Source organism: Branchiostoma floridae, chromosome 9, assembly GCF_000003815.2.
Source record: "Branchiostoma floridae strain S238N-H82 chromosome 9, Bfl_VNyyK, whole genome shotgun sequence".
NCBI lineage: Eukaryota > Metazoa > Chordata > Leptocardii > Amphioxiformes > Branchiostomatidae > Branchiostoma > Branchiostoma floridae.
Genome location: NC_049987.1, coordinates 6,057,862 through 6,069,842, shown reverse-complemented (window position 1 = coordinate 6,069,842; position 11,981 = coordinate 6,057,862). Strand labels below are relative to the sequence as shown.

The 11,981-nt window shown below is 39.2% G+C and overlaps 1 protein-coding gene across 3 annotated transcripts in view; it reads left to right on the top strand.

Moving 5' to 3' along the window:
* Window positions 1–9,650: 9,650 nt before the first annotated feature.
* LOC118422481 (ribosomal protein S6 kinase alpha-3-like) overlaps window positions 9,651–11,981 on the top strand; it is a 62,460-nt gene continuing 60,129 nt past the window's right edge. For all 3 annotated transcript variants that reach the window (XM_035830092.1, XM_035830091.1, XM_035830090.1), the window contains exons 1-2: window positions 9,651–9,891; window positions 10,100–10,153. In XM_035830092.1, the coding sequence (XP_035685985.1) occupies window positions 9,832–9,891; window positions 10,100–10,153 (114 nt within the window). In that variant the 5' untranslated portion in view covers window positions 9,651–9,831. The remainder of the gene's footprint in view (window positions 9,892–10,099; window positions 10,154–11,981) is intronic.

The window sequence follows — 11,981 nt, the reverse complement described above, 5'->3', positions numbered from 1 at the left end:
AGGCTAACATGTCTCAGACATGTTATATCTGGGGTAGTTATAAGGTAGATGACAGGTTTCGCCATGTCGTGATTTGCTACGAGATGTAATGTGTTGACATTCTAGAATGACAAGATAGGCCGACATTTGCTTAGGAGCAAATACAGCATATTGCAATCCATCTTCATCCTTGAAAAAATCCCAAAATTTAACAATTTGAAGTAATGTTTGCTCAAAGGGAAAATGAAGTACTGTGGGCACTTGTGGGCACTTGTCCTACACACCTTCATGCCGAATTTTAGGTCATTTGGTTTCAATAGGAGCCAAAAATATTCATTTTTTAGTTAAAAATGGCTAAAAATCCCAAAATAACTCATTTTATAAGTGCTCTATGAAGAAAGTGTTGATGGGGTCCTGTTGTCATATGTCCAATTTACCTTTATATTGCAATCCCCATACATAGTATGGGATGCAATATACTGTTTTTCCTTTGTTTCTCCTCCTGTCAAATCTTAAAACCCCTTCAACTTTTTCATTTTTTGGCCAAATGAGCTGAAATTTGGCAGGGAGGTAGAGATAGCAAATACCCCCAGGTGTTTTTTTTCACTTTTTTGATAGAGGCCTTAGAATTTATGATATTTAGGGGTTTTGGTCATTTTTAGACAAAATAAGTATATTTTGGGCCCCTGTGCCCTGGTATTACAAGCTAATGACCTGAAATTTGGTACAGAGGTGTATTGGACATATAAGCACAGAAAACCATCAACACTTTCTTCATAGATCACTTAAAAAATGAGTTATTTTAGGGGTTTTGGCCATTTTTGACTAAAAATGTTTTTTTCTCCTGTCAAATCTTCAAATCGAATCATCTTCATCGTTCCTAGACTAAATGACCTGAAATTTGGTACAAGCGTAGAGTGGGTCAATACCCTTAGGCGTTTTTTTCCATTTTTCCATATCTTTCGTTAAAATGATTTTATTGGGGTTTTTGGCAATTTTTATGTATATTTTGGCCCCCTGTACCCTGGTATTACAGACGAATGACCTGAAATTTTGTACAGAGGTGCCTTGATCACATGTCTACATAGATTCAATAACAGTTTTGGCATAAGGTACAACAATTTCTTAATTTAGCGATTTTTTGCCAAAAAAAGGACATTTTTGGCTCCTGTACGCTCGCTTTACAATCAAATGACCTGAAATTTGATACAGGAGTGCCCTCTACATATGTGCACATGGATTCAATAACGATTATGGCATACAGTACAACAAAATGCAAATTTTGCAATTTTTTGGCCATCTTTTGACAAAAATAGGACATTTTTGGCTCCTGTACCCTCGTCTTACAACCAAATGACCTGAAATTCGGTAAAGGGGTGCTCTAAATATTTATTCAAATGACACATATATAAATTGCGGCATGAACCGCTTAAAAACGATACATTTGAGGATTTTTCATGTCATTTTCCAATGGCCACAGGGGTCAACGACCTGGGGAAGGAGATGGCTGAAATATGCTGTATTTGCTCTCAAGCAAATGTCGGCCTTTCTAGTTCATCCATGTTTTTTTCTAATTCTTATTTCCGTGCATCCGTGTTCTCGCAAGGTCAACTATTATCAGTCTTTACCCTGTCCTTGGTGCTGAACAGAATATTACTCACTAATACTGACCCAGTGGCTGTTAATATACATGCAATAAATCACAGGGAGTATCTGACAAGACCACAGAGGAGGTACATAATACAAACTTCACACGGAGACGTTTTTGCAAACTTTCATACGTTTCAGACAGCAAACACTATCTTACTTTTGTGACTGGCAAGAGATTGTGGAAGCTAGTTGAAACATTAAGTAACTGATATTGCAATGCGCAGATGTAAAGGCTTGTACTCGTGCCTCCTTTGGTATGTTTGCAATATGTGAGCCGCACAGATCTTGATAAAGTGCGCACGGTTACACAAGTCGGCTGTTATCGCGTTCAGGCTCAATTATGTCTGCACATTAGGCCACGTTGATTTGATTATATGGATGACATCCGCGCTCGCACCAATTTTCGACCATTTCCAAAAAAAAAGAGAAGTTTTTGACCACACAATAAATTGTGCAAAGCAGCTGTAAAATGAGCACAAACATTCCGTAGATTGAAAAAAAGTATCAGAAAACAGATAACTAATGCCATATATAGAATGCCAAAATGAATCTAAAGTCAAAGAATAAGATGTGAAAGGACGGAAAGAAAAAAAACCTATTGTTGGTTAGGGGAGGTACCAGTACAGAAAATTCAGGTCCAGAGGATCATGGTATACCATACTATGTGTGTTTAGTCCTATGTTCAACCTTCCTGGCCACTTTGATTTCATACTGAAGGCAACTTTTTTTTTTTTTGGCCAAACTTTTTTTTTTATTCGCTCGCTCGCATCAGTTTTGGAGTTCCCGGAGGATGTCATCCATATAATCAAATCAACATGGCCTTAGTGACATTTGGGGAGGAAACTCGAGACACAGCCGGCAAGCCCCACATGGATTACTGCTGTCTAATCTGTTGGACTTGACATTGCGCTTCTAAAGATCAGGCGGAAAGATATCCCTTATATAAGACGTCTGGTTGTGTAAGAAGGTTGACCTGGCATGAACTCGAGTTTTTGGTCATCTACCTGAGAACGGGCGTACGAAACTTTCACTCTCATCTGGTGTGATTTAGATGAGGCATGTAGGAGATTATCGTAATATGTGTCGTACAATATGGTTTGTGACATTAAATCTGGACTTAGAAGTTTAGGTTCGAACCCCAGCTGTTGCTACTCATCCCTAAATGTTTTCCAGTCTATTGAAAGTGATATGGCGATGTCATAAAATCGTTTGGTATCTGTCAAATTTGTGGTCATAAAGTGAGAGAAGCATGTTTGCCTCGGAACAAATTTTTACAGATAGGATCGATTTGACTGCATGCCTCTCGACTGGAGAACCAAATTGGTCCCTGTGCACACACGTACACAGCGTGCATTAACATAAGGAAGTCTATAATCTCATGATTGATCCTTAAAAATATTTGTTGTTGTTTTTTGTGTGTGAATCTTATACATAGCTTTAGTCCAATGATGCAATTTCATGATATTTTGATGCTCGACAAGTCTGATAGATATATGTTGTTTGATTATACCACACCTCTTTCAAGAGGCGACAAATCGCAATTTTTCTCCAGGACCTCAATAACTAGCCTTATACCAAAATTCATGTTTGGACACGTACTGAGAATATTGAGGTTTTTTTATATGGAAGTTTATAGACTAGGAGAACGAATGTCGGAAATAAAACAAGAACGTGGCCTGAAATAACCCGATACGTTTTCCCCATGGTTGAACAACATCATGATTGAACAGTCGGCTCGATGCTGCAACCTTTCTCTCCAGTATGCGCACATGTAGAGACATCAAGTACTGATTTGAAGAAAAAATCGTACATATTTGCTGCGCAATGATGATGGGCTGGAGTGCCACACTTGTGGGGTATTTCTCTCGTGCAAACGAGCCGGAATACTAGTAACCCCAGGACTGGAACTGCGATGCCATTACGTCTAATCACACAGGACACACGCTGTGATACGTACATAGGTTGGTGATTGAAACGCTAACCGGATAGAAACTGCAAGTATGATGGATGTGTTTTCAGCTGATACTTTTCGCCAGGCACCCCAGTGTTGCACGATTGATCATACACCATTTTCACTGGGGTGGTGACTATTGGGAGACTCAAATTTCTCACTGTGGTTATCATTTATTGACAACGACTGGCGTCGATAAGTCGAAAATTACAGCTTAACCACTCATGATTTCCACTGTGGTAGTTGAAGAAAATCTTGTTGAACGCTGGCGCTACAAAGAACTGTATTTTGTAGGTTTTGTGTGTTTTTGCTGTCTTTTAAATCATACATTTACATCGTGAGTCATATTCAAATAATAGATAGTACTAATCTAATCTTACAATTGGTTTCCATCATGTTGAAAAGAAGGCGTACAACGCTCACAGGATAAAGACCGTAAGCATGTATGGTGTGTTCACGATTGATGGTTTCTACCAAGAAGCCTAATGCTACCGATAAGTTTGCCGGCTCCCTGTAGAGAACCTACAACACATGTACACTTTCACATGGACAACCACTTGTGTAGGGAGCAACATGTGTTCCGTCCTTGACTTTTATACTTTCACTTTCCTGAATCACTATCTTTCTTTCCCCGGGTTTGGTTTAGTTTTACAAGTTTCTTCCGGTCAGTTATTGATTACTCACGCCGTAATGCTAAAATCATAGGAAGAGTGTGCCTGCAATTCTAACAAGTCAATCTCCCACTTGTTTCGTCCTTGGCCTCTTCCTACGTCACATTATCTAATTTTTCCCAAAAGTCTTGATCTCAAACTAGATCAGCGACTTCCTGTTCACGTCAATCGAGAATCACTCTGTAACGGCCTGCCGACTTCCGCCGCCTCCACAGCGTCGGCGAACACAGGATTACCTCCTCGTAATAGTCGTCTGAAGGGCCACGTAGAAAAACCTCTCGCAATCGCCTAATTTCCAATCTCCAGGTACATCTTGAGGGGAATATCTTTGCATTTGCCCCATGAAACGCGTCAGAAAAACTCATTGAAATCAAGAAAATATAAAACAGTGAACGATTCAGGTGCACGATGTCTTCGTAGGTTTCATATACTAACGTTACCTTTTTTGAAATAATTATAGTACTCCCCAGACTTATATTAGCAATGAATCTATTCTATTCTGTCACCTACCCTGTTCGCTCTTCTGATTGCTTCCGTGCAGATGAAAGAGATCTAGACTTGTAGTATTCGGCAGGGAAGCGATCGGAGAGACGAACCAACCAGCATAAATTTGATACCGTAAAACGAACCTACGGTCCTTCAAGGTTGGAACTCCTATTTGTGATTATCATTCTACGTCGAGACTGATAATAAAAAGCATGGTGTCACTCAGAAGGGCAGTGTTTTAGAATTTGTAAACGGTTCAGCCATAAATGTTAGGTTTTTCCCTCTGTATTCGCTGTAGGATGACTAATTTCTTACGCGGGCGCCTGTACTCAAGGTTACATCGTGCTACTCACCAAAACACCCCCGTTCTTTCACCTGCACGGATGTTCCGGGAAATCTTAAACCTTCAGGCGTGAGCAGAATATTCAGGTTCAAGTTTGGGGGCAACAAGCACAGGAAATGGTTCCCTATCTCCGTATATCAAGAGAGGCTGCTTGGATTTCTTTTTCTTTTCATACAACGAAGTGCCGCAACAGGTTTTGAACATGAGAGAAGTTAAACTCAGGTTGTGATTGCGGAATACCACTCTTTGTTGCACAATCAGAAGTATCTACCAAAGTGTCAGTTGTTCCTCTGAGCAATTATAACTACTTCTACGTCTAGTAATAGCTCTATTACTTGTCCATCATTTGAAACCCTATGAAGATATACACCCGCTCAACTGTACATGTAGGCTGTTAGTGTTAACGGCGACATTACAACTGCTGCCACCCTCAGAAAATCTTAAAAAAGGGAATAACTCATGTTGTGTATGTCTACGTGACCAAAGGAACTTTTCCCTAATGAATGGATGAATGAATGAATGAATGAATGAATGAATGAATGAAGTATCCAAACAGATGTCAGGATCTGGCTTAATCTGTCTTTGAAGTCTGTTTTGCAAAATCTAGCACTATTTTCTTGTATTTTGGAGTACATTAATGTTTAGAAGAAGAAGAAGAATACGACCAAGAATCTTATATCTTGTTAGTTGGGCCTATCCGTTCGTTATTCCATCTAATACGAGACCGAATGGAAGAAAAAAAAACTGTAGTATCATCGAAGTAAAATCTACTGGACGAGGTTTTAAAATCACTCTGATTTGTACCTTGTACCAATGTGTTATCAAGAAATTTAAAGACAGGGACAAAAAACATTCGTCTTGTCGGTTACGGTTACGTATGTATACCATTGAGAATAGTAAGACATTTCGAAAGGTATATATAAAGTTGAAGCAGTCGAAATCAAACATCTGATTGGTCTTGACGAGCTCGAGCTCATAACTGGCAGTCTTTCTGAATTTTATCCAAAAGAAAACGAAAATCTTCAACAACAAATCAACTGAAGCCAATTTGTATCGCCCACTCTTATATATCCTGCCCGTGTATAAGACTTTCCGCGTAGGCATTCTCATATTCTTGAAGCCATTTCCTGTATCATTTGAAACCATCCCGCTGTGGGAACCATCTCCTCGCCTTACACCAAAGGCTGCTTATCAATCAGAATTGCAGGGGATCCAGGTAACGATCACTTCGCAGTCATTACTTCCTGTCAAAACGTGTGGCACAACATGTACCTAATACTGCTCACTCAGGAACCACTTGTGTAAATCAAAAATCGCTTTCTGTCAGCTTGAAACGACGGAAGCTTAGATATTCAGATGAACATTGCCCTCGCTTGACACATACTCTTTGTGTTTTGAACTATTTGCCTCAAAGTTTTATATTTGTACTATCCTACGATATTCTATGAACAGTTTTTATATAAATATCCTGTATTTGTATGGCCTGTAATGGTATTGTTTCATGTTAAACTTCGTTGATCAATGATTTTAACCTGTATATTTAGAGCTCCTGTTTCGACATTTTTAACTTGTGTAATGTTTTATGAATTGGAAAGTTTCCCACGCAATTCAGCCATTGGCTGCAATGTGGCAACTGTGACTTCTGAATAAACTATTATTATAGTCTACTGAGAGTCTTTCTTACCAGTACTGCTGCATATGTACACTCAACGTGGTCCAGAGAGGAATAAGTTCTCTGTTTCTGTCAATTGGTTTTATCATTAGAGCAAATTACATTGATCTTGTCACTTTATCTTGTAAGACAAGATCTTCACCTACCCCTGAGTACTTTATTGAAGCCACAGGAACGAATATCAGACCTTTATTGCTTGATAAGTTGCTATGGTTACCTCACACTACCGGAGGGTAAGAACGCTGATTTTTCATTTGATTTGATTTTATCTATTTACGCGTAGTAAAAGCAATTTACAAACACAGCTAACAATAAAAAAGAGAAAACGTGATGGGAATAGAAAATAAGACGAGTAGATTTTTTTTAGCTAACCCATCTAACTTTTACTGTTTTAGCTAATTCTTAGATTATTACACTTTGACACTTTGATAAATTAAAAATACTTGAAAATTTGAATAGCTGCTTTAAGTTAGATTTTGTTACATGTAGCAAGGCTTATTAAAGTATGCGCACAAGGCAGTGCCTTGTAATGTGCAGAAGAAGCTGAAATGTATTTTAGAGTTCAACGATCGAATTGTATATAAAACCGATAGTATATAAAAACAAGACTGGCAATAAAAATATTATTGCCATGACGACGATTGAGGGGAACAACAATACCGCTCAAATCAGAAATAGACTGGAACTTCCCTGTCGCACTATCCCTGGCACAATATACGAGCCCACCTGTAACATAAACCTACAGCCAGCAGAAATGTACTATCCCTGGTACAGCACAATGGTCTGCCAGTAACCTAAACCCACATCTGAGCACTACGGTGTGTAGTGGAGAATAAAAAATAAGGAAGAACCAACTGTTTCCAGCACTTCCGTCCTTGAATGACTTTCTTGCACCTAACCCACATGGCTGTCCTATTTCGTAATATTCCAGTCCTTGGATAGTATAATAGGCCTTGAACAATTATATTTGGAGAAAAAAGAGTGAAAGTGCAACTGTAAATCAGAATCGTTATGTACACGTTTGGTAATAAAAGGAGATAAAAAAAAGCGACTATCAATGGTATATTGTATGTTTAACAATATTCAATAAAATAGAATAAATTGGATAGAATAGGATAATATAGAATGGTATAGCGCAGCAATAGACACTAAAAGATGAAAAGAAATAGAAAGCTTATTTTGTTTATTAATTTCCTTTGTTTCCTTTCATCTTTTTGTGTCGATAGTCATATTACGCTACATCTGTCTATCAATCAAATCTCATCATCTTATCTAATTCTTATTTCATTCTATTTTGTTGATCAGTTTTGTTATCAGTGATGGACTGTCAGTGGCATCTCTCCCCTGCGCATGATTCACTCCAAACTGGTTCAGTTGGCAATTTCCGGCCACCTGCGCCCCCGCTCAGGCCGAGGGAGAAATGCTGTGTTTCTGGTAACCCGACCGACCTTAAAAAGAAACAAAACAAACGCGGATCCAACACTTCTTGTCAATGTGGGTACATGTAGATCGATCTATAGCTATGACATAGAATGTTTGATATCCGAGTGACGAGCAAACAGGTATCCAAAGGAGTCTTACAAATTTTCATATTCTCATTGTGAAAAAAAAATGAGTATGTGAACCATTGATGTAAGAATATATGTAGTAAATATTGTTCTTTATCAAGTTTGATGATGTACTTTGTGCCTGTACGGTTTACTTGTATATCTGTAAAATTACAACATGACTTGGAAATAGGTCAGTGTCCTGATATATTTAAGTTTTATAACTGTATTTGTTGGATCAGTTTGGCCCACATCCTCTGGGGATGAATCGACCGTAATATGATTTCTTCAGGGCCATAAAGGCGGAAACACAACTTTGATTTTCCTAAGCCAAAGCACCGGAGCCGCTCAACAGGTCTGAAGCATACATGTAACATGTGTAGTCCGACATGTAAGCGGATGAATCGGTCAGGGGTAATTCTGTGCCCTTTCCTTAGTTTCTTAATCGCCTACGAGCCTTTGCTTTATTTTTCTTACCATACGCTGTTTTCTAATTGTACATTTTATATCTTCTTGTACGTGGTTCCTGGCTCTCGTAACGTGTACTCGAGTAAAATGAGAAATGGCACACAATAAAGGAAACAGCATAAAAAAAGCCTAACTCGTAAGCCTCACAAGAAGTCTAGGTTCAACGGCTTTTTCTAACGTGTGCTCGTAGAGTAAAATGGATGGTCTACTAGATAACGTTACTAGTAGATGTATCATATTTTGCAAAAACACGTACTAGTGAAGACTGATCCGGATACTTTACATCTGCTTGGTGATTACTAAATAGAAATCCTCAGGCCTTCAGCAGCTTTTCCTCACAAGCCGCTAGAATAACGCGAGGCCAATTAACCAGCTTCAGTCGTCACCGACGGAGAAAGGTCCAAATCTCTCAGGGAAAGAACCTTTGTGTTGACGTGCGTCTATTGTTACAATTAAGCTGGATTTATATTTCGACCTCTTTGTTAGAATTCGTGAGAGCGCACATAGTCGGCCGCTTTGGCGAAGCAAAATGGCGTGGAAATTTATTTCTCACTTCATAATTATCTAGCTGAACCCTTTTCTAATTCAACTTTCAAGCCTTTCCATAATTATAGAAGCTAAATTTGCAAGTTCACAGTTGTTTTGTTAATAGGACTTCGATCAGAAATGGTAACGTTAAACCTTAACGTTAGAGTAAGAATATCGAACTATAGACATGAAGTGTTACGTTTCAAATGGATAAGGATTTTCTCTCTAGTTATCGAGTTGATTAAATCAGTGATTTCAGCTTACACATTCATGACTTTTGCCCTATTATAGAGTAAAACACCGACACCTTAAGAGTCATGAATAATTCATAAGGTATGCAAATGAGGAATCTGACCCCAGCCTCGCTCTCATCCTCCTTCCGGTCGCTCGCCATTTTGAAAGACTCCGGTCTGCCTGCAGAACCCCAGATCTTCTCTTTTTTTACCTGAAAAACTCGCGGATTTCTCGGCGTCATTTCCTTCCAATTCCAGTGGAGTTACTGGGTGCACGGTGGGGAGGGGGAAGACGCTGTCGTCATGCCATTGGCGCAGTACGCAGACCCGTGGCAGAAGATGCCCATGAAGGAAGAGGCGGAGGTATGTCGTCCCTTTTCCCGTACGTACAAGTTGAGCGAGTCGGTCGTCTGTTTTGGCGCGAGCCAGCCGCCCCCTACCCAACCTGTTTGTCAGAACCTTCGACTTGTTAGCGAAGCTTGCCACCTGGGCTAAAAATTCTGCACGTACGGCTAGAAGTGAGTAAAAAACAGCTGATTTGACTCGTGTGCATTTTTGTGTGTCGTCTTAGGGTGGCGCTGGGAGCACGGAAGATATGCTGGTCGACGACAACGAAGAAAAACAGGTGAGAAAAAAAACGTCTTAAAATTTCACAGTTGACCCGTTTTTATCTGATCCAAGACGGGGCGGGGCAGACATACCCCTAGTTTTGTTCACCACTCGACTTAAATCCACTCACACAGCCCGGCCCCACCCCCCTCCCACCTACTCAAAAATACTTTTACAAGAAACTGATTTTTTTTCTCTCTCTCGGTGAAACCTTTTCCGGTGAGGCACATAGTCGTCGTTCCTGTCGTTGTTTCTATCCGGAAATGGTGGACGGTGTGACATGTTGGCGGTTCAGATTTCTCAGTTTACAGATCAAATCTGGGCCATGTAGACAGCTGGCAGGAAAGGCAATGCCGTGCAGGGTTGAACTTGGGTTAGAAGTCAGTTGATCTCCATGTCAGAGGGGAGGGGCACACTCCATAGTGTTGCGCGATATCTGAGGAATTATATCTGTGTTAGGCAATATCAAATCAGTTTCTTGGTTTGGTGTATTTTCTCAGGTATAACGTAATATTGTTCAATCTGCAGGACATTCACGTTTAGAGATTTAGAGATGGATTTCAATCCATACTTTTTTGGTACGTTGGAAATCATATCCTTGTTAGGCAGTATCAAATCAGTTGGTATAGTTTTTACTCTTCAAAATTAAGGTTGTTCAATACCCTTGTCATCAAGATTTTACGATCAAGTGTAACTACTTTTCTTGCTATCCTGGAAAGTATATCTGTTGAAGGTCAAATCAATTTGTTATTTTTTGGTGATAGACTCAGTCCAGATTTTGTGGCAAACACTGTACAAATGGTTCAAGTTTGTCTAAACTAAACCATTGTCCAAGGTTCCAATGATTCAAATACTGAATATTCATTTATTACAATCTATGATTCATAATACTGAGATTGTATTACTTGCTTCTTCAGTCAATTTTGAGGAAAAATACCTCAAGTCAAAGAAGATGTTTTTCTTGAAAATTAGCAACTTTTTTCTTGCAGTCTCAAAGATTTCTCTGCACATTTCAGTGTTGTAGGTGGACATTATTTGCCATGGCTAGTGACTGCATATTTATTTAGTGCCCATGTCAATGCGTAAGTAGAAGTTCAAGTTTGACAATGATTTGGCAGTTTTGTTGCTCACCTAAGCTCTAAGATCCGGTAACCAGGTGGACCCAGGTGGTTTGAGCTGTATCTAAAGAAGTTCAAACATATTTCCTCAGTTAGTCCAGATGTTTGACTTCTTGGTAAATGAGTACATTGTCACCCCATTGCAAGGGGCACTTGAAAGGTAAAGCCTAAAAGGTAAAAAAAAAGGAAGATAAAGGGGGTTACCTCAGACTGGGGGATGCACGAATCTTTCCCATTAGCTAGGAAGCAGTACAGACTACAGTAGTGCAATTTGGCTTATCTGGCCAATAACCAAGCACACTGGGTCACCCCCTACTCTTCACAGTACGTGTGTTGGGTTCTTCTAATACTATATAATAGTTCTATGTGAAGATGTTTTGCTGAAGAAGTCCCCATTCCAAATAAAAATTGTAGATACTGTTCTTGTAAGTAGGTGTGTACTGTTCAATTCAAATAACTGAATTATCTGAACTATTTGTTTCAAACATATATCAAACATATTAATTGGTAAAAATTACAGAAAATACAGAAAGATACAAAAGAGAAATGAAGTGCAATATACTACTAATGACCAAGTGTTTTGATACATTATTCTATTAGTGAAAATATATCATGCTAACTAGAAAGAAAAAAATGAGATCATCAAACAGTTGGGGGCCAGTCATTGAACAAAAGTAATAAATTGCTGAATTCCGGGATGTCAGCTACTAACAAGAGCATTATGCA